General features: G+C 64.3%; 1 protein-coding gene across 1 annotated transcript; it reads right to left on the reverse strand.

The window, feature by feature from the left end:
* Nucleotides 1-14795: 14795 nt before the first annotated feature.
* On the reverse strand, nucleotides 14796-21968 carry CEACAM16 (CEA cell adhesion molecule 16, tectorial membrane component). Its single transcript, XM_062175952.1, has 6 exons — nucleotides 21932-21968; nucleotides 20629-20973; nucleotides 20031-20306; nucleotides 19174-19452; nucleotides 17202-17528; nucleotides 14796-14860 (listed from the first exon to the last, which is right to left on the reverse strand). Exons 1-6 carry the CDS (start codon nucleotides 21966-21968, stop codon nucleotides 14796-14798), a joined length of 1329 nt encoding a protein of 442 aa, XP_062031936.1.
* Between the last annotated feature and the right edge of the window lie 106 nt (nucleotides 21969-22074).

Below are 22074 nucleotides of genomic sequence, written 5' to 3' on the forward strand. Positions count from 1 at the left end.
CTTTTCTGAAACAGTGGGGGATGCCTCTCCTATCAGACTAGGAGCTCCCCCTGGGTGAGAGGTGCTGGCTTCCCTCCCACGAGACTCAGAGTCCCAGGAGATGGGGAGAACGGATGCCTCCCTCATCTGTCTAGCATGGTGGTTTTCAGTTGACAGGGGCACTTCCCTCCCCCTGGGGCATTCGGATGACTCTCAGGCTAGACCAGAGCTTCCTGAAGACAGTGGGCCTGCCTCCACCATCCTACTAACACTCCCTGAGGGTGGATGGGGGCCTGCCTCTGCCATCAGACTAGACGCCGCTGAGCTGTGGAGCTTGACGCTTGACTAGGAGCATGGCCGGGTTTAGACCAGGACCTGCGAGTTCCCCAGGGGGGACTGGCACCTGCCTCCTCCATCAGATTAGAGCCTACTTCTTGAGCCATAGCCTCCCCCGCTCCCCCGAGTGGGGGCAGCCTCCCCTGTGGATCTGGGCGCTCCCTGCCTCGGGGGGGGGGGGGGGGAAGCTTGGAGCGCATCCTGGAGGAAGGGACAGTACCTTTCCTGAAACGGCGGCTGCCTCGTCGCCGGAGGTCACAGCCTCCCCCAGCCAAGGCCACAGCCTCCTCCTCAGCCGCCCGGCCCTAAAAATACAGACGCAAAAGTCCCTCGGGCTCCTGGGAGAGCTGAGGTCAGCAGGCCCTTCCTCATTTGAGCCGCGGCCACCGCGAGCTCATCTCCCCTGTCCCCAGCCGCCAGCCTGGCCGGGGCCACCTCTCCCCTGGGCTGCATTCTCACGGCGCTGGGGGCCGCGTGGGGGTGTCACGGAATCAGGTGGCCCAGAGCAGGGGAGCGGAGCCCGGGCGGCCGTCTCCGGCCAGGCCACCTCGCACAGGGTTCAGATGGACCGGCCGGGCGGTCGGGCTGCGCAGGGGTGGCTGTGGCCGGGCGGGGGCCGCTCCTTGCACATCCCCTGCCCTGAACTTGTCACTTCAGCCCCCTGTGGTCACGGAGTCACAGCACGTTTGCTCACTTCTGGGAAAATCAAGTTTGGTCGATGTTTCAGATCCCAAATTCTCTTCTTGTGGCTTCCCACCCACCCCAACCCCCCACCCCCAGCCGCCAGGCCGGATCTCAGCACAGCCTGGGCATCCGAGGAGCACTGGGAATCATGGGATTGGGAGCAGACTTCAGGGCCGCAGCCGGCACTCGGGGTACCTGCATCCCGTGTGGGAGTGCCTGAGCCCGGCACTTCCGACCCGGCTTCCTGGGGGGCAGCAGGCGATACCCAAGAATCTGGGCCCCGCCTGCCCTTGTGGAGACCCAGTGGAGCTCCTGGCTCCCAACTTTGGCCTGATCCAGCCCTGGCCAGCTGATGGGGGCATTTGGAGAGCAAACCAGGGGATGCAAGATCTCTCTCTGGCTCTCAAGTAGATACGCCCCTCAGCAACCTGGCACTGCCTGTGCTCCCCTCAGTGACCCACGAATACACGTGTGTCGCCGAGAGTTTTGGATTTTCCTCGAAGGGAAACTTTCGGTGCAACCTCTTGGCTCTGGTTCCTTAGCAACAGCTTTGTGTCCGTGAGGGTCTCTCTCTTCATGCAGCTACTGGAACAAGTTCAGTTTTCATTGCTGCGTACTATTCCCTTGCATGGATATACCACAGTTGATGTTAGAAAAGAGAGACAGAGAGAGGGAACGCACAATGAAACAGTTGTAAAACATAAAGAGAGGGGCCAGCGCTGTGGCGCAGCAGGTTAATGCCCTGGCCTGCAGGGCCAGCATCCCATATGGGCGCTGGTTCGAGTCCCGGCTGCTCCTCTTCCCATCCAGCTCTCTGCTGTGGTCTGGGAAAGCAGTGGAAGATGGCCCAAGTCCTTGGGCCCCTGCACCCGCGTGGGAGACCCGGAAGAAGCTCCTGGCTTCGGATCAGCACACTGTGGCCAACTGGGGAGTGAACCAGCGGATAGAAGACTTCTCTCTCTCTCTCTCTCTCTCCTCTCTGTAATTCTGACTTTCAAATAAATAAATAAATCTTTAAAAAAAAGAGAGAGAGAGAAAAGATAAATTGCCGTTTGTTAATCTGTTCTCCGGCCGTGGGCCTATGGGCGGTGGCAGTTCCTCTCCCGGTGAGTTTGTTCCACGTTGTCCAAGAGTGGACCTGTGGGGTGCTCGGGTGTCCCGCTGTGGGGGACGTGGCCCGACAGCCCTGCCGCGCGCCGGCGCGTTTTCGCTTCCATGGCCGGCGTCTCCGTGAGGCTGGCGTCTCGTCTTCCTGCCGGCTCTGGATCCACCAGACCTTGGCGTGAGTCATCTCGGGTGTGTGTGGGGCGCTCAGGTGGCGCTCATTTGCATTTCTGGGATTCATAATGCAATAGAGCACCTTTTTTTTTTTTAAATATTTATTTGAAAGAGTTATAGAGAGAGGTAGAAACAGAGAGAGAGAGAGAGGTCTTCCATCTGCTGCTTCATTGCCCAGATGGCCTCAATGGCTGGAGCTGAGCTGATCTGAAGCCAGGAGCCAGGAGCTTCTTCCAGGTCTCCCATGTGGGTGCAGGGACCCAAGCACCTGGGCCATCCTCCACTGCTTTCCCAGACACAGCAGGGAGCTGGATTGGAAGTGGAGCAGCTGGGATTCGAACCAGCGCCCATATGGGATGCCAGCACTGCAGGTGGTGGCTTTACCCGCTGCGCCACAGCGCGACCCCAGGACCTTTCTTGTATCCATTGTTCAGTTGAACCGAAGAGATTCTGAAGCACAAGGAATTCCAGAACCCCAAAATCCTAGGGGGGCAAAGAATTCTAGAATTCCAGACTCCGTCCACCTCAGTTTCCTCAATTGTATAGTGAGGATCAGAGAAGACTAACTCATGGGCCAGGATGAATCTGGGTCGCCCAGGTGGCTGCAGGGCCCGAGCACCTGGGCGGGAAGCTGGAGGCAGGGGCTGGAGCAGCACTTTGAACCCAGAGCCTACAGGATGGGATGCCCTTGGCCCACCGGGGTCTTAGCCACTGCGCCAGCGCCCGCGGGGGAGGGGCTTATCTTTATGTGCAGCCCCGGGGGAGGGGGTTGGGCCTGCCAGACTTGGGAATTCACTGGATGACCTTGGGAATTCAAGGTCATTCACTGGCGCCTAGGGAATTCACTGGATGACCAACCCCGGAATCAAAGCACCCGAGAAACCTGCGTGCACACGCGCCTCCAGGGCGAGGACGGAGCGGGTGGGTTGAGATTTGCATTCTGGGAACGAACCAGCGACAAAAATGCCCACCGGCCGAGCCCCACTCTCCGGAGCTTCGGGGAACCAGGGAACTCCACCGGCCAGGGCCTCCGGGCTCAGCGTGGGCAGGAGACACCCAGCCTGGGTCCCCTCCCCCGCCCTCCTGGCCCCCTGCACACGCGGGCGGATCCCACCGAAGCCGCTCCTGCCCGGTGTCTGCAGGAGAAAGTCCAGGCTCCTGGCCCCGAGGCCCAGCACCAGGCACCACCTCCCTCCCTCCCTCCCTCGGGCCTTATCTCTCGCACCCGCCGGGGCCCTGCCCCCTGGCTCCTGCCTGCACACCGCTTTGACCTCAGAAATAGTTTTTTCCTCTGAGATCCAAACTTGGGTCACTTGAGAATGTTCAATAAGCAAAGCAGGCCTCAACCCTTCCTCCGGGAAGCCCTCCCTGATTGCTCTTGCCAGCCTGGGTCAGGCGATCCCTCTGGGCTCCTGAATGGCTGCCCCAAGCATTCTGGGATGTCAGTGTCTGGGGACAGGCTGGTCTGTGAGCCTGGGACTGCACCTGCCCCAAGCAGCAGAGACCTGAGAGCTTCCTTCCTCCCTCTCTCTCCTCCTTACCTGAGGCACAGAGAGGTAAAGAGATTCATCTGAGGTCACACAGCCAGGCATGGGGTGGGGAGCAGAAAGAGGGGCTAAGATTTTAAAGACCAGCCATAGGAAATGCATGCCGGCATCCCATATGGGCACCGGTTTGAGTCCCGGCAGCTCCACTTCTGATCCAGATCCAGCTCTCTGCTATGGCCCAGGAAGGCAGTGGAGGATGGCCCAGGTGCTTGGGCCCCTGCACCCGCGTGGGAGACCCAGAAGAAACTCCTGGCTTCGGATCAGTGTAGCTCTGGCTGTTGCGGCCAATTGGGGAGTGAACCGGAGCCGTGGCCGGCTGCCTCCCAGTGTGTGCATCAGCAGGGAGCTGGACTCAGAAGCGGAGCTGGGACTCGAACCCAGGCCTCGGACCTGGGGTGCAGCCGTCCCAGCGCCTGCCCTGGTCGTTCCTGCCTGGATCTCGGCTTTTCCAGGATGACATCTGGGCTCACACAGGAGGTCGCCTGGAGCAATCAGGAATGTTTGCCTGCAGTGAAACCCACTCTCCCGCGGGTGTGTCTGTCAGCTTTGGCTCGTGCCTGGGAGCGGTGGCCAGCACCAGAACACCCACACCCCCACGGGCTCCCCGCCCCCTCCCCTCCTCGATGGCCAATGGGTGGGGGGAGCGAACCAGTGGGTAGCAATCTGTCTCTCAAATAAAATGAAAAGAAAGATTTGGCAATTGTCTTACAAAGGGCCCAGCACGGCCCCGAGATGGGCAGCTGCCTGTGTCCTGCCCGTCCTTTTTCGTGGTTGCGTCGTATTCCAGCCATGGCTGGGGCTGGGCCACAGCTGTGCAGGTGCGGTTGGTTAGGGCCGTGCTGCCGCGCGCCTGCGTACACAGGTTTTTCCAATTTCACTTCCCGCTGGCGCCGGGGAAGTGCGTGGTTCGAAGGCTTTTTCCACTCCGCTGGTCAGGTTTGTGTTGCGGGCGGTGGAGCAGGGGTCGCTGCGTGGTGGAGTGGCTCTGAGGCCCCGAGTGGGGGCTGGGGTGGGGTGGGGCGGGCAGCCCCCACACCGTGCGTGCCCGGTCGACAATGAACAAGAATGGGGACTTGGTCCTGGCGCTGGCGCCGCCCACTTCCTGCGGCTGGCAGGGGCTACACAGACGAGGCCGGGGCCAGTGGATGAGACTCGGGCCAGGCAGGTGAAGCCGGCAACGTGGAGACCCAGGAGCCGGGATGGGGCTGGGCAGGGGCTGGGCAATCACTTCTTAATGATTCAGTTATGTATTTGAAAGGCATTGTGGTAGAGACACAGAGACGGGGGTGGGGGTGGGGGGGAGAGAGAGACCTACATCCCTGGTTCTCTCTCCAGATGGCCACAATGGCCAGGGCTGGGAGAGACTGAAGCCAGGAGCTTCTTCCAGGTCTCTCACGCGGGTGCAGGGGCCCGAGGACTTGGGCCATCCTCCACTGCTTTCCCAGGCCACAGCAGAGAGCTGGATGGGAAGAGGAGCAGCCGGGACTCGAACCGGCGCCCATATGGGATGCTGGCCCTGCAGGCCAGGGCATTAACACGCTGTGCCACAGCGCTGGCCCCTGGATAGGCACTTTCTCGCTTCTATTTTTTACTTTAAAATAAAAAGTGCTTTTATTTTACTTACTAGCGAGGGAGAGAGAGCGAGACCTCCCAGCCGCTGGTTCACTCCCCAGATGCCCGCAACAGCCAGGCCAAACCCGGGAGCTCAGTGGTGGTCTCCCCGGTGGGGAGCGAGGACCCACGTCCTGGAGCCGCCAGCTCCCAGGGCGCACACAGCAGGAAACTGGGGTCAGAGTGGAGCCGGGGTTCAGCCCTAGGCACTGGGGTGTGGGATGCGGGTGCCGGTCCCCCGTGGAATCCGGGCGCTCGTAGGCGTCTCAGCTCTTCAAAGCCAGCACCTGGGATGCGCTTGCCCTGTGGACAGGAGCCTCAGGTGCTGCTGGGTCACAGCACAGTCGTGATGGGAGGAGCAGTCCGGGAAGCCGAGCAGGTGTCAGGTAACTCACGGGGTGGGCGGGGATTGGAAGCCAATGGAGACCCCCGTGAGGGGTGACATTTGGGGGACGAAGCCTTGAAGGAGGTGAGGCAATGAGCCGCGTGCCCATCTGGATGGGAAGGTTCTAGGCAGTGAGCGCAGCAGGTGCCAAGGCCCTGGGGCGGGTTGAGGCCAGTTGGGCTGGAACAGAGCGGAGGCGAGGCTGGGAGGTGGAGGGGGCAGGTGCGTCAGGGCCTCGGGGACCTCTGTGGGACCTCGGCCCTTGCCGGTGATTCTCTGGGCCACTGAGGTCTGTGACGCTGTCCAGGGCGGCGCTTGCCCCGAACTCGCGCACATGTTCCTGTCTGCCGTCTCTCGCTGCTTTAGACCTAACACGCGCCGGGGCTGGACGCAGGTGCTCTGTGTTGTTTAGGGGACAAGGACAAGGAAAACGCCTGTGTTCAGGGCGCGAAGCCGCTGATGGGAGCCAGGAGGGTCCTGGGCAGGGTGGGCACAGGGTCTGACCTGGTTCTCAACAGAGCTTCCAACATCAGGGCACCGGGGCCAAGGAGGTGACCAGGGCAGCCCTGGTCCTGCCCTCCCTGGACGCAGCCTGGCAACCTCTGAGTTCACCTTTACTGGTGTCTGTGACAGGGAACCAGCAAGGGGAGGAGCAAGCACATGGGGCCTTGTCTGGGGGAATCCGGGAAGGCTTCCTGGACGTGGTGATGTCTGCGCTGAGAGCTGAGGGAGTGGGGGAGGCAGGCAGCACCTGCCAGGCCACCTGCTCCTCCCAGGCCGGCGACTGTGCCGCAGCACTGGGGAGCCACGGCAGGTGCTGAACAGGGGCCTCGGCGGATTGTGGACAGAGTGCTCGGACCGTGGGCGGGGTCGGGGTTAGGAGCTGGACAGAGAGGGTTTGCTGGTGAGGGGGGAGCTGGGGCCGTGAGTGCCGCCCTGGCCAGGGCAGTGCCCCCGCTCCCAGCTGGGGAGACCGAGGCGCTCTTCAGCCCCACATCTCACCCGGCCTGAGTCCAGAGCACCCCCTCGGCCTTACAGCTGGGGAAACTGAGGCTGGAGTCGGCCATGAGCCAGGAAAGGGAGCTTGGAACACACAGCCCAGCTGCCTTGGGAGGACAGGACGCGCCCTGCCTGCAGCCCCCCCCCCCCGACCCCCCCAGGAGTCCGGGACGGGGCGGGGCCTCCTCCCCTCCCTCCCGGCCCTCTGGAGCCCCAGGCCCGCTCCGGACTTTAACCCCGGCCCCGTGGCGCCAGCAAGGGCAGGAAAGCGGCGCAGAGGCCGGCGGGCGAAATTCCCCTCCTGGCCGTGCCAGGGGAGTTACCCAGGGCAGGGGCAGAGGAGGGGGCCGGGGCCGGGGCGGGGAGGGAGTGGGGGGAGGGGACGGGGTGCCCCAGCCGGCCGGGGGCTGGAAGTCAGCATTTCCAGAGCTGAATGGAAAAGAAGCCCCAGGGAGCGAGAACCAGAACCCAGCCTGGAATTCCAGTCTGTCGGGGGAGGCAGGGATCTGTGGCACGATGTGTTTCTAGTCCGAGGAGGGAGGCTGGGGAGAGGGAAAGACGCCCAGCCTTCTGGGGGTGGGGGTGGGGGTGGGGGTGGGGGGCGGGCAAGCTTCCGAATGCTTCATGGGAAAGGAGAGTCCCATACACTGGGGGTGGGTGGGTGGGAGAACCTGCTAGTCTGATGGGGGAGGCAGAGGCTCTCCAGGGCGAGAGTCCATGCCAGCCGCAGCTCTGCCCGCTGGGGGCCCTGGGGGGCCGCCGTGCTGGGCTCTGGCCCGACCCCTGCTGGGGACAGAGGACCTGGCTGGTGGGACACTGGCGCCACCTAGCGATCACTGGGGGCAAACCCTGGAGGGGCTCCTTGGTCCTCTCTCCCGGCGACCAGATCCCAGCCGGCCCCGGAGCCGGGATCTTGGCTCTGGCCTCCAGCGCGGGGGTCTTTGTGAATCGCAGGCCCACCTGCCCCCGGCTCCCCGGCGGCCCCGGGGGCGAGGTCCTCGCTGGGCTACCCCTTCAAGGGCCTCACACTCGGGTCCTCCGCCCAGGCTGTCCCCCTGCCTGGGGCCCCTTTCCCCGCCGCTCCCCCGCCTCGCCCGCTCCTCCTCCAGGTGGTAGAGTAGATCTCCTCCAGGGACGCTGTTGTGGTCACTGCCCGTCGCCGTCCCCGCGGGGCCTGACACTGTGCACTGCAGGGGGTGCTTAGGGAATGAATGAATGAGTGAATGAATGAATGCCAGGTTGAAGAGTTTGCCAGGGCAGCCTGAGAACAGTTTGATCAGGGGAGGAGCCCGGTGGCGTGCAGAAGCCCTCGGGCTCCCTGTTAACCCCAGGGCCTTTGCACAGATGCAGAGTCTTCAGCAACTTCGCGGGAAATGCATATTTTGAAAAACCTTGGAGTGGATTTCAATTTTCTTCTTCTTTTTTTTTTTGCACCGAGTTTATCGTCTCATTCCACTTTGTACGAACTGTTAGAGGTGCAGCATTTGCTCTCCCACTCGGCCCTTCCTCCAGGCAGTTCTCCCAGACTGCACCACCACAGGCTGTCTCCAGTGTCCCTGTGAGCTCCCACAGCTCCTGCACAAACCCCTCTGGGCCCTGACCACTGCTGGCCATGGCTCTGTGGGCGGGGTCTGCCTCCCCGCTGGACCTGGGAGGGCAGGGCTGGCTCTGTTTGCCCTGTGCCTTCTCTGAGATTTTTCTATTATTATTATTATTATTATTAGTTTTAAATTAGAGAAAGAGGGAGAGGGGTCTCCTATTTGCAGGTTCATTCCCCGAATGCTCCCAGCAGCCAGGGCTGGGCCACCTGGGAACTCCATCCGGGTCCCCCACGTGGGGACCCATGTCCTGGAGCCACCACCTCCTGGGACTCGAACCCGGTGCTCTGACTGCCCTGCTGAATGCCTGCCCCAGAGCCTTCCCGGGGGACCCGGGTTCAGGGTCCCACCCCGGCCACGGAGTGTCCTGGGGGAAAGTGGGAGCCGTCAGAAACGCGGGAGGACACAGTGGCCGGCGACCGAGGGTGACCCAGGTAGACGGGGCCTCGGACATCTGGGAGGGCCCTGGCTCGGGGCTTCCCGTGGTGGGAGGGTCCGGGCCCGGCAAGGGGGGGAAGAGGTGCCTGGGCTTGGTTAGGGGAAAACCAGGCGGGCCTGCCGATCGTAAAACGGATGACAGGAGGGACCCGCGCCAGGCGGCTGCTCCGCGCCGGGGGGAAGCTGGCCAGAGGATGAGGCCCCACGAGACGGGTGGAGAAACCGCAGCCCGCAGCCGGCTGCCCGCTTCCCCCACCCGTGCCCGCGGGCCTCGGGCGCCGGGCCAGGCTGCTGCCCTGGGCCTCCGGAGCCAGCTCACTGCCCGCCCGGCCGACCTGAGTCCCCCACCCCCGCCCGCGGCTGCCCGCCCCCCCCAGCACGGCCCGCCTGTCCCCAGGGGGCCCGGGCCTGACCCCTGGTGCCCCTGGACACCACGTGACTCGGGGAGGGTCCTTAGGAGGGGGCCCCAGGGAGGCCCGGCTGCCGCGGGGGAGAGCGCACGGCCCACGCACCCCAGCTCCATCGGGGCTCCCACGCGGGGGCGGGCGCACAGGGCCGTCCTCTGGCCGCTTTCCCAGGCGCACCAGCGGGGAGCCGCATCGGGAGCGGGGTAGCGGGACTGCACCTGCCCCGGCCGCTCTGGTTCCCCCGCGCCCGCGTGCTTGGAGAGACGCCGCCGCGGCCGGGAGGCAGTGGCTGCGGCGCTGGGGCCCTGGGCTAGCGGCTGGGGCGCAGCAGGCTTCCCCAGCGAGTCCGGGGCCGCGGGAAACCAAATGTCCTTTAACTGTCACCTCCTGGGAGGGTTCGAGCTTCCACCTACATCCCAGATTGTGCGTCTCGGGGACCTGCTCCCCCGCGGGAGGGGCCGAGCGCTGGAGGTGACTCCGTCTACACCTCCAGGAGGCCGGGGACCCAGGCGTCGTGGTCACTGCGGGCTCCACAGCCTTCCACGGAGCCTGCGCGGGACACACACACCACAGGGCTGAGTGCCTTCATTCATTCCCGCGAAGGCTTTAATTGAGCGCCGGTGGTTGGTGGGGCCTGGGCTCCCACGCGGCCCTCCCCCACCCCAGCGGATAGAGGGCCCTTCAGGTCGCAGGAGGTCACAGGCTGGGCCCTGTGTCTCTCGGTGGAGCACAGTCCTGGGGACAGCCTGGGTGTGGGCCCGCTGCGGGGAGCTCCCTGGGGCACCGGTTAACCTGCTCTGCTGGTCTCGCATTTCCCAGCTTTCAGAGCTGTAGCAGTTTCTTGGGGCCGGCGATGCGGCACAGTGGGTAAAGCTGCTGCCTGCAATGCCGGCATCCCATATGGGCGCCGGTTTGAGCCCCGGCTGCTCCACTTCCGATCCAGCTCTCTGCTGTGGCCTGGGAAAGCAGTGGAAGGTGGCCCAAGTGCTTGGGCCCCTGCACCCATGTGGGAGACCCAGAAGAAGTTCCTGGCTTCAGATCAGCGTAGCTCCGGCCGTTGCAGCCATTTGGGGAGTGAACCAGCAGATGGAAGACCCCTCCCTCCCCGCTCTGGCCCGTGCTCCCATTATTTCAAGTAGGTGAAAATAAATAACAGACAATCATTAACATAAGAGAAAAAAACGAGGCACGGATTCAAGCTTTATTTATTTATTTATTTTTGCAGCCATTTCATTTTCCATGAGCTTTGCAGTCCGCCGTGCATCTTGTCACCCGCTGGGCAGGTGTCTGCTACTAGCGGAGCACCTACTGTGTGCCAGGCACCGCCTACTGTGTGCTGAGCATGGGAGTGTCCTGCCTCTGCAGAAGTTGGCGTGGGCAAGCGAAGGGAGAAGTGCAGGATGGAGAGGGGGCAGGGAGAGGGAGAGGGAGAGGGAGAGGGAGAGGGAGAGGGAGAGGGAGAGAGGGGGAGAGATTGAGGGGGGAGGGAGGGAGAGCGAGTGAGCCAGCGACACGCAGCGAGGGGCAGGACGAAACAACTCTGGCAGTTCCAGGAGCCTTCTGGGGAGGTGACAGGTGAGCAGCCCCCCCCCCCCCCCAGCACGGAGGGCCCTGGGGGTGCTGCATTCCTGGCAGAGAGGGCGCAGCCACTGCCAAGGCCACAAGGAGGGGGGTGGGGTTGGTAGTGAAGGAGGAGAGGAGTTGAAGTCGGGGCGGGGGTGGGAGGCCGTGGGCGGGCTCCGGACCCTGGACGCGGCCCCAGAAAGTGGCTTCCCCCCCAGAGCCGACCTGGCACCTGCCCGCAGAGGTGGGGGGGCCTCCGGGGAGCACCTGCCCGTGGCTGCAGTGCGGTGGGGCCCTCCCTGGATGCCACCTGCTTGGCCTGTCCTTGGTACCTGACGCCAGGCACCCCTCCCCCTCCCCCTCCTCATCCCCCACCCTGCTGGAGCCCCGCCCCCTTCCATCCCAAGTTGTTCCAGTCCAGGCAGCAAAACAGGGCCAACTTCCTTCCTCTTCTAGGTGGGGCGTCAGCCAGCGAGGCCGGGCCATTGTGTGCTCCTCTCAAGGTCACTGCCAGCCCCCTCCTGCCCACCCTCCCCACTGCAGTTACCTGACCGGCGGGTGGGGGAGAGGCAGAGGCGCCCCCACCTGCTGCTGGCCTTGTGGCTTTGGGGGGGAGTGGAGGAGCTGAGGCTTGGCTCAGTCTGCTGCGTGCTGTGCGCTCCCGGGCTGGCTCCTGCCCCTCTCTGGGCCCAGTCCTGGCCAAGGAGCCACCGTCGCCTGGGTAACCTTCCCAGCTGACGGAATCCCCTGTTACAAATTCAGCCCCCGGGCCCCTTCCCTGGAGAGGCGGGGCGGGGGGCCTGGCGTGTGCGCTTCAAAGTGGTGTTGATTTATTTGACAGGGTGGCGATGTCCCCAGTGGCCTGGGCCGGGCTGAGGCCGCTGGAGGGAGTTCTTTCTGGGCTGAGAGAGAAGAGAGGAGCCCGGGGAGGTGGGGGGGAGGTGGAGACTGGGCCCAGGGGCCACCAGAGATGCCACGCCCCGTGGACACGCGATCCATGCGACCTAGAAACCTGAGCTGCCACCTCTCGGCCCCGCTCCCCCCGCCCCACCTGCTGGCCTCCTTCGGCACAGATCACACACAGGAAGCCCCGCTGCCCATGAGCCGGGCTGGGACCCTCAGATCCCGTCTTCCCAGGCCCATGCCGCTGGCATGGCGGCTCTGGTACCGTGGGGTGCTGGTGGGAAAGGCTGATGGTCCAGCTGGGGCTGTGGAGCTTCCAAGGCCTGGCCCAGCCTAGCCTGCCAGCCCCTGCCTGCCTCTAGCCAGAACCCTGATGCCATCGGGGCAGCCACATACCCAAGGGAGAGACTGCACTTCCAGGTCTCCCTGGTCCTGGGTGGCCACGTGACTCACGAGATGGGTGATCAGGTGTAAGTGGGCGTTGTGTGGGATTTTGGGGGGGAAGTTCCTGAAAAGGGGAACCAGCATGGGGGCTGTCTTGGTCTTTTGTCCCCTTCTTTCCACCTCATGCTGGGATATAGATGAGGCAGCTGCAGCCCCAGCAGCCATCGTGCACCATGAGGTGACTGAGAGACAGGAAGGCCCAAGATACTGCTGAAGCGGAAGATGGGGCTGTGTCACTCACGGCCCTGCGGGAGCCCCAGGCTGGCTCCGGACAGTCGACTTGAGGGTGTTGTTATGGGTGAGGGAAGAAAGCCTCTTTATCCATGTCAGCTACCATAGCCACGCCGGCTTCTCTTTTGTTTAAAGATTTACCTATTTCTATTCACTTGAAAGGCAAGGCGGCAGCAGAGAGAGGGGTCCGTCCACTGGTTCACTCCTCAAATGCCCACAACGGCCAGGGCCGGGCCAGGCTGAAGCCAGGAGCCTGGAGCTCCATCCGGGTCTCCCAGCAGGGACACCTGGGAGCCCCATGCTGGAGACCCCTGATTTAGGGGCGGAGTCGGCAGGCAGCACCCGAGGCTGCCCCGTGCCTTCATTGGCTCACATTGGTCACATGACCACTTGTAGCTGCAAGGGAGTCTGGGAAAGCGGGGACCCGACATTCTCAGCTTCTGGGGGGGGACTCTGCCTGGGACGTGGGGGGGGGTAGCTGCTGGGGCGGGGCACTCAGCTGCTTGCCACAGCAGGGGGGTGCTGCACAGAGGGCAGGGACATGGCATCCAGGAGAGGCTACCTCGGGGCAAAATGCTTGAAGCCCAAGCCCCGGTGGCTCTTCTGCAGGCTGCCCACGGGAAAGGCGCTCGTGGATTTCCCAGCGTTTTGGGCACCAAAGGAAGCTTTGATTCCGTTTTCCACCAACCGTGGGAAGTGCCCGCATCTCTTCACGGGCCGCTCAGCTTCAACCCGACCCATTTCCCGTATCCTGTCGGTCGTTAACCCTCTGTCTCTCTCCCTCTCTCTTTCTCTCTCTCTCTGTCTCTCTGTCTCTGTCTCTCTGCTATCCGTGTCGCGTGTTTACGTGGCTTGGTTTCTTCCTCCATCACACTCGCAAGAAATTAGTTGCGTTGGCCTCTCAACTTGGATTTTCCCGAGTTGGCATCTTGTTTTACATCTCACCCATTTCTTTTAAATGTTGACAGGAGAGAGAGAGGGAGAGAGAGAGGGAGGGAGGGGGGAGAGAGAGGGAGAGAGAGAGGGAGGGAGGGAGGGAGGGGAGAGAGAGAGGGAGATCAGGAAAGAGGGGGAGAGAGAGAGAGAGAGAGAGAGGAAGGGAGGGGGGAGAGCGCCTCCCTTTGCTGGTTCACTCCCCAGATGTCTTCAGTGACCGGGGTCTGGGGCCACAGCCCAGAGCCGGGACTCAACCCGGGCTTCCCAGGGCCGGGAGCCGTGTGGCGGACACGCGTCCACGCCCACGTGCTGGTTGTGTTTTGTCACCTTTATCCCCCGCTTTCGTGTTCTATGGACTTCCCGTGGATTGTCGAGGGCACGGCCTGCTTGGCTGCCTTCCTCTCTCTCACTGCTCCCAGAGCATCCGAGCCATCGTTCCCCTCCGAGTGCGGCTCTGGCCGTGTCCCCTGGGGTCCCCTGGGTTTGGATACTCAGTGTGTGCGCTGTCCTTTGGTTCTGGCTGACAGCTTGTGTTTTAATGGCATCCGTAATGTAAATGAGGGGGTTGGTTCTGATCAAGGAGCTCTGGGGGGGAGGGGAGCTGCAGCATGTGGACTGCCACCTGCATTGGCCTGCTGTGCCAACAGACGGGACTCTGAGCCTTTTCCGAATGGTTTGGAGGAAATCGGTCTTCCCTCCCCCCCCGCCCCCGGTCTGCACCATTCTGCTGAGGGGTGAGTTGAGGCAACAGGGAGTCCAGGCCGGGGTCCAGAGCCGTTCCCACCAGGTTTCACCGCCGACTGGCCCACGTCCACTCGGCCCCTCCCAGAAAGCCCTTCCATCGCTGCCCAAGCCACGACTCTGCCACGCCTGCTCCTGACCGGCACGGGGCGGGGGCCTCTCCCTGCGGGCGTCCTGGCTGGCCCAGGTCTGTGGCTCGGACCCCCTCTCCCACTGGACACCCCCCCCTTTGTCGCTAGAGGAGGAGGGGAGGGGGCCCTGCGAGGAGGGAGGAGCCACAGGGCACCCTTGACCGTCTGGGTGAGGGCCGCAGGGGCTGGACGTCTGGAGAGCCATGGTCATTCCCTGAGTCCCAGGGGGAGACGGCATGGGGCAGGGGCCCGTGCGCCCCAGCACCCAGCCCGGAGCCCCAGCGAGAGGGACCCACATCTGTAGCCTGGGGCCCGTGGCGGGGCCGGCGGAGGTGGAAGGAGAGGCCGACACACACATGCCTTCACGGGGACCTTTATGGCCTGCGCACTTGAACTCTAGGGCGGGCGCAGGAGTGGTCTGGGGCGGCTCCGGGGGCGGACGCGGGCGGCTCTTCTCTCCCGACGGCTCCAGGGCCTCAAGGCTACGCCAGGGCTGTGGGGGCACGGGGCGGGGGACGAAGGAGGCGGTCAGCGAGCGGGCGGCCCCGGCCCCCCGAGCCCACGGCCCTCCCTGGGCCCCACGCTCAGCCTGTGCCGGGGTCGGGTCCGGGAAGGTGGCGCCGGTCCTCGAGGGAGCGAGGGAGGCTGACTGCGGGAAGAGACACAGCGTGAAAGGCGAGGCCCAGGACCGTGGGCAGGGGCGAGGCCGGGGCGGCCGCCTCCCTGCTCCTGGAGACCTCCCGTCTGAGGGGGGAGGCACCGTCTCTGACTCAGGGACGGGGATTCGGAGAGTGCCCAGTCTGACGGGGGAGGAAGACTCAGAATGGTTCCCCCTGTCTCAGAGCTCCTGGCCTAAAGGGTGAGACCTGGCCCTGAGAGGCCAGACCTCTGCGGATGCCAGTCTGATGGAGGAGACCTGGTCCCTGAGTCTGGGAGCCCCCAGTCTGACAGACGAGACCTGGTCCCTGACTCTGGGGGTCCCAGTCTGATGGAGGAGACCTGGTCCCTGACTCTGGGGGCCCCATCAGATGGAGGAGACCTGGTCTTCAACTTTTGGCAATTCCCAATCTAATGAAGGAGAAATTGCTCCCTACACCTGGGAGCTCCCTGTCTGGTGGGGAGACACGGTCCCCAACATCTGGGAGCCTCCAGTCTGATGGAGGAGACCTGGTTCCTGACCCTGGGAGCCCCCAGTCTGATGGAGGAGACCTGGTCCCTGACCCTGGGAGCCCCCAGTCTGATGGAGGAGACCTGGTCCCTGATTCTGGGAGTCCCAGTCTGATGGAGGAGACCTGGTTCCTGACCCTGGGAGCCCCCAGTCTGATGGAGGAGACCTGGTCCCTGATTCTGGGGGTCCCAGTCTGATGGAGGAGACCTGGTCCCTGACCCTGGGAGCCCCCAGTCTGATGGAGGAGACCTGGTCCCTGAGTCTGGGGGTCCCAGTCTGATGGAGGAGACCTGGTCCCTGACTCTGGGGGTCCCGGTCTGATGGAGGAGACCTGGTCCCTGACTCTGGGGGTCCCAGTCTGATAGAGGAGACCCGGTCCCTGACTCTGGGGGTCCCAGTCTGATGGAGGAGACCTGGTCCCTGACTCTGGGGGTCCCAGTCTGATGGAGGAGACCTGGTCTTCAACTTTTGGCAATTCCCAATCTAATGAAGGAGAAATTGCTCCCTACACCTGGGAGCTCCCTGTCTGGTGGGGAGACACGGTCCCCAACATCTGGGAGCCTCCAGTCTGATGGAGGAGACCTGGTCCCTGACCCTGGGAGCCCCCAGTCTGATGGAGGAGACCTGGTCCCTGATTCTGGGAGTCCCAGTCTGATGGAGGAGACCTGGTCCCTGATTCTGGGGGTCCCAGTCTGATGGAGGAGACCTGGTCCCTGACCCTGGGAGCCCCTAGTCTGATGGAGGAGACCTGGTCCCTGATTCTGGGAGTCCCAGTCTGATGGAGGAGACCTGGTCCCTGACCCTGGGAGCCCCCAGTCTGATGGAGGAGACCTGGTCCCTGAGTCTGGGGGTCCCAGTCTGATGGAGGAGACCTGGTCCCTGACCCTGGGAGCCCCTAGTCTGATGGAGGAGACCTGGTCCCTGATTCTGGGGGTCCCAGTCTGATGGAGGAGACCTGGTCCCTGACCCTGGGAGCCCCTAGTCTGATGGAGGAGACCTGGTCCCTGATTCTGGGAGTCCCAGTCTGATGGAGGAGACCTGGTCCCTGACCCTGGGAGCCCCCAGTCTGATGGAGGAGACCTGGTCCCTGAGTCTGGGGGTCCCAGTCTGATGGAGGAGACCTGGTCCCTGATTCTGGGAGTCCCAGTCTGATGGAGGAGACCTGGTCCCTGATTCTGGGGGTCCCAGTCTGATGGAGGAGACCTGGTCCCTGACCCTGGGAGCCCCTAGTCTGATGGAGGAGACCTGGTCCCTGATTCTGGGAGTCCCAGTCTGATGGAGGAGACCTGGTCCCTGACCCTGGGAGCCCCCAGTCTGATGGAGGAGACCTGGTCCCTGAGTCTGGGGGTCCCAGTCTGATGGAGGAGACCTGGTCCCTGATTCTGGGAGTCCCAGTCTGATGGAGGAGACCTGGTCCCTGATTCTGGGGGTCCCAGTCTGATGGAGGAGACCTGGTCCCTGACCCTGGGAGCCTCTAGTCTGATGGAGGAGACCTGGTCCCTGACTTTGGGGGTCCCAGTCGTCCGGGATCCCCGAGTCTGACGGGGGAGGTGAGCCTGTTTCCCCAGTACCTCCTGGGTTCTGGGCCCCACCCTCAGATTGGGCCCTGTTTTGAAACTCCGCATAGTGCCCCTTTGTGTGTAGAAGGCACGAGGTCTTCCGTAGCCCTCGGTCTGATGGAGGAGGCCTGTTGACCCCTGGTCTGGGCCATCAGCTTGACCGAGGAGGCACGAGCTCCACTTGAGGACCCTTAAGTCAGACGGAGGAGACAGGCAGCTTCCTTCAGTCCGACGGGGGAGGCCTGCCCCCACCCCGCACTCACGGGCCACCTGCAGCTCCACCTCCAGGGTGTCAGTCTTGCCCTGCAGCGTCACGGTCTTGAGCGTGTAGCGGCCGGCGTCCGTGAGGTTCAGCTTCTGCACCAGCAGCGAGCAGTTGGCGAAGCCCACCTCGCGGCCCGTGTGCGCGGGGCCCGCAATCCAGTTCCCCGACGGCAGCTGGCTGAGCAGCCGGTTGGGCTCGGAGGCAGGCCCGCGGTACCAGGCATAGACCAGCAGGTCCCTGGGGTAGCCCTGCACGGTGAGCGTCACGTCCTGGCCCTCCGACGGCTTGGCGGGCACGGGCACGATCATCATGGTGACAGCTGCCGCTGTGGGGAGAGGGCGGGCTCAGTCGGGCCGCACCGGGCCTGGCGTCCCCGCCCACCCCTGGCCACTCCCCTGTGCCTCCCCCAGCTGATGGGCGCTCCCCGCGGGGGGCGCCGGGAAGGAGACAGAGGAAGGGGGCGACTTGGGTGGTGGTGGAGGGGTTTCCTTGTCCCGACAGTGTCGCTGGGGGGCCGGCTCTCCCCTATCAGACTAGGAATTTCCAGGCTTCTGGGGGCGCCTCTCCCATCAAACTGGGAGACCCTAGAGGGTCGGGCCGTGTCTCCTCCATCCGATTGGAAATTTCCAAGATATAGGGGCCGTGTCTCCCCTATTAGATTGGAAATTCCAGAGGTGGGGGGGGGCCGTGTTCAGGTGGGCAGCAGCTGTGTCCCCCACGGTGTGACTCTTCTATCAGATCGAGACCCCCAGAACATGGGGGCTGGAGCTCTCCCTCAGACCAAAACAGCCGGGAGAGGGGGAGGCCAGGTCTCCTCCATCAGATTAGAAATCCCTATAATTTGTAGGGGGGCTGTCTCCTCCATCAGATTAGGAAGTTCCAGATTGTTGGGTCTCCCAGAAGGTGAGCCGGCATGCCTGCCCATCTGGCTGAAGATCCTTAGTGGGGGTGGGGGCCATACTCCTCCATCAGACTGGGAGTACCCCAGAGGTCGGAACCGCGTCTCCCCCTTCAGACTAGGAATTCTCAGAAAACAAGGTCATGTCTCCGTGAGACCACGTCTCCCCACCGGAATGGAAATCCCCAGCATGGACCGTGCCTCCTCCACCTGACTGGAAGCTGCTTGGGGGTGTGGCTGTCCTGTTCCACGGACAATGAGTCACTGCCTGTTCTCTTTGACTGGCAGCTCCGTGGGGAAGGGGCGGGCGTCCCTGGAGCAGGGGCCATGCCTCTGTCTTTTCCTTTGTCTCCCTCCCTGCACCTGCCACGGGCTTGCCAACAGTCCAGGAGGCACGTACCTGCACGGCCCCGAGCCGGCTGGGGCAGCAGGTGCACTTACCTCTGGGGTTGCCATTTCTGCTTTGATTCCCTTTGCAGGGGAACCAGCCTGTGAGGGGGGGGGGGGAGGAGCAGGAGGAGGGAGTGGGGGGGAGCGAGGAGGGGGGAGGACCGGCCCCAGGGGATGAGGCCGCTTGGAAAGGAGCTCAGGTGGAATTAACAAGCCCTAATGTTCAGAGCCAGTGTCCCCGGGGACGAGCCAGTGTCCTGGAGGATGTGCCCGCTGCCCCCCTCTCCGGCTCCCGGCCTCTGGCCCGGCCATTGGCTGTAGACAGAGGCCAGGAGGCATCGCTGCCAGCCGTGTTTTTCCATCTCCCTGAGAGTGGCAGCGGTGGCCCCGCTGCCGGCGCCTGGACAGCCGGGCCCACAGCCGTCCGTGTGGCAGGGGCTGGTGGGTCAGGCCCCTGTGTGGTGGCGGCTGAAGGCAGAACAGAGGTGCCCCTGGTTTCCCATGCTGCCATTCCCCACCCCGGGCCACGGACCCTCCCTCCCTGGGTCACCCCTCTATGAAGAGAGCCTCTGATTGGCTGTGTGTTTGCCAGGGGACAGGGGAGCGGGGACCCGGGAATCCACTGGTGTCTTGGGCACTTGGCGGCCTCACCGTCTCTGGGCAGGGGGCGGGGCTGACTCACCGGTGAGCTTGACCACCACGGAGGCCGAGCCGGACAGCAGGGTCTTGGGGTTCTTGGTGATGCAGGTGTAGGTGCCCTCCTGGGCTGCCGACATGCCGCTGATGTTCAGGTGGTCCTGGCCGTTCTTTAGGGCCCGCCCGTTGAGGGCCCACACGTACTCGGGCTCGGGGCAGGAGCGGGACACGCACCACAGGGTGAGAGACGAGTTGAAGTCCACCTTGATGGTGCAGCCCGTGCGGGCGGTGGAGTCCTGTAGGATGGCCACGCGCTCCGGGCCGACTGCGGGGGGGCGGAGGGGAGAGACATGGGGCAGTGGGGGGGAGGGGGCGGCGGGCGCGGGCCGGGTGGAGGGGAGGAAAGAGCTCCGGCCCACGTGACTCCCATCTTGCCCCCTGATTGGTTCTGGGCCCTGGTGTGGGGGCGGGGCCCGGCTCCAAGGAAAGAAAGCGAAAATCTCATCGATCGCTTCTGCGGCCTTTCCCGCCGTCTGCTCCGGGAGTTCAGGGCGCTGGAGTCCTGAGGTCTGGGGTCCTGAGGTCTCTGCTCTAAGGGCTCCCACGGCACCGCCCCCGCCCTGCCTCAGTGACTTGTTTGTCCCGCACGCCCCTCCCTCCACGATGCACCTGCTGCCACTGGGGACCACTGCAGCTCTGGCCAGGATTTTAACTTTATGGCTCCTCCCACGTTCCCTTGCGGACCCGCCAGTCCCTGGTCCTCCCTCCTAATGACTTGGGCTTGGGAGTCTGCTAGGAGAGGGGCCCCTCCCCGCCGGTTCCCGACCCCCGCCAGCCTTCCCTGGGCCTCCTCCTCCTGCCCCCAGCCTCGGTGTCCCCAGCCGCGGGGCCCGGGGCACTCACAGTACACGGTCAGCTTGATGGGCTCGCTCCGGCTGACGCTGACCGGGTTCCACACCTCACACTGGTAGGTTCCTGCCTCCTCCCTGCGCACGCCATGCCGGCTCAGCACCCGGCCGTCGGGGGACAGGCCAAGCCGCAGGGCGATGGGCAGGGCCTCGCCGTTGAAGAACCAGCGCACCTCGGCGGGGCTGGGGCTGCTGCACGCCAGGCGCAGGGTGTCTCTCCGCTCCACCAGCTCCGTGTTGTTGGCCTGCACCGTGGGCTGGGCCAGGATCTCTGTGGGGGCGAGAGGCAGAGGGGGAGGGGGCGGGGCACCCCCCTGCTCGGGGATCCTCTGCCCTCCTACCCCCCTCCCCACTTTGGGCAATGGAATGGCCGGTTGTAGCAGTAGCCCCGGGGGGACAAGGAATGGGGTTAGGAGGCAGCACTAATCCTGGAAGCCATCCTGGAGGAGGTGGGCCTTGGGATGTCATTTAGGACTTTTTTTTTTTTTTTTTAAGAATTTTGCTTAAAAACGGGATGGGAGTGGGGGGGAGGAAGGTGGGGAGGCTCGGCTGGGGAGGGGGTGTGGGCGCTGGAGGCGTAGGGGGTGTCTCACCATAGACCTGCAAGTGTCCGTAGCCCACCTCTGTCTGGAGCTGCCGGTTGAGGGTCTGCAGGATGTAGGTGCCCGAGTGGCCGGGCAAGACCCCGTGGATGTCCAGGCTGCCGTCGGCACGCACAGCTTCCCGCCCCGTGTGGGCAGGGCCGGGTGTCTCGTCACCGGTGCTCACGATGTAGCTGGCCACCAGGTAGGTGATGCTGAGCGTGGGCCCCGCGTACCAGCTGTAGGCCAGCACCTCGCCCGCCAGCCCCTGCACAGCCAGCGTGACGTTGTCGCCCTCGGCCGGCTGCGCGGGCTCCGGGGCGATGGAGATCTCAGCCCTCGCGTTCAGGAGCGCAGCTGAGGGAGAGGAGCCGGCGGAGGGGTCACGGGAGGCGGGCCTGGCCCCCATCCCCACGCATCCCATGTGCTGTGGGGTTGGCCCTGATGGGCGGTGCCCAGGATCTAGCAGGTGCATGGTGAGTGCCGGGACCTTTGGTTCATGTGCTGGGCCCAGAGGTGTGAAACCAAGTCTTGTGCAAGCACGGTGCCTCACACAGCCCAGATCCCGTGCTGAGATGTCAGGGCCCGCCCCTGGGTCCAGACTCCCTGTCCAGTGCTTGCCGTCTGCTCCCCTGAGCCGGATGATGGCAGAAAACGAGGTGGGGACCGGGATAAACGTGCTCCCCCCAGGTGCCATCCTCAGAGGAGCAGACAAGCCCTGAGCCCCGTGAGCCGGCCGGGGCCACGGGTTTGCTTGCGTGTGGTCCCTGTGGAGGCCTGGCCCTGCACGGTGCAGGCTGGGAGAGGGTGGTGGGCCGTGAGGGGCCCCGGCTGTGGTACTCGCGCTGCCCCTTTTTGCCTGGGTGCCCCTGGCCAGCGGTGCCACCTCTCGGAGCCTCGTCTGTGACGTGAGGTCATGAGCAGGTCCCCTCCTCGTGGGGAAAGCACTGGGGACAGCTTGGGCCCACTTCCCAGCTCGGTAAACTGAGGCCGCGAAAGGGGCGGCAGCAGCCCGGAGCTCCATCTCCGGGGGTGCAGAGCTGCGGGTCGGGACCAAGCCGGGCAAAGCGTTTGCTGTGTGGGTGAAGGTGTCCCAGAGCCTCTTCCGCCCCCCGGCGTGGGCCCTGGCCCTGGAAAGCTCTCAAGTCCCTGGCCCCTGTCGTGTGCGGCAGCCCCCTGCCCGCCGTGGCTCTTGGGGAAGCGCCCTGCGCCTGTGCACAGTGGAGCTGCCCTCCCTCTGCAGCCCTGCGGGTCCTGGCTCCCACCTTCCCTCCCTCCCCGGGGTCCGGGGTGCTGGGGGCGCCTGGTCCCTCACCACTGAGCAGCAGCCAGCTGCACCCGGTCAGCGCCATCTCTCGCCCCAGCCGGGTCTCAGGGATGGTGGCGCCGGCGACCCGGTCCTCGGAAGCCCGTCCTGGTCGGGGCTTGGCTCCGTCTGCCGCTGGACCGGAGAGGGTT

The sequence above is a fragment of the Lepus europaeus genome, chromosome 19, assembly GCF_033115175.1.
Source record: "Lepus europaeus isolate LE1 chromosome 19, mLepTim1.pri, whole genome shotgun sequence".
Taxonomy (NCBI): domain Eukaryota; kingdom Metazoa; phylum Chordata; class Mammalia; order Lagomorpha; family Leporidae; genus Lepus; species Lepus europaeus.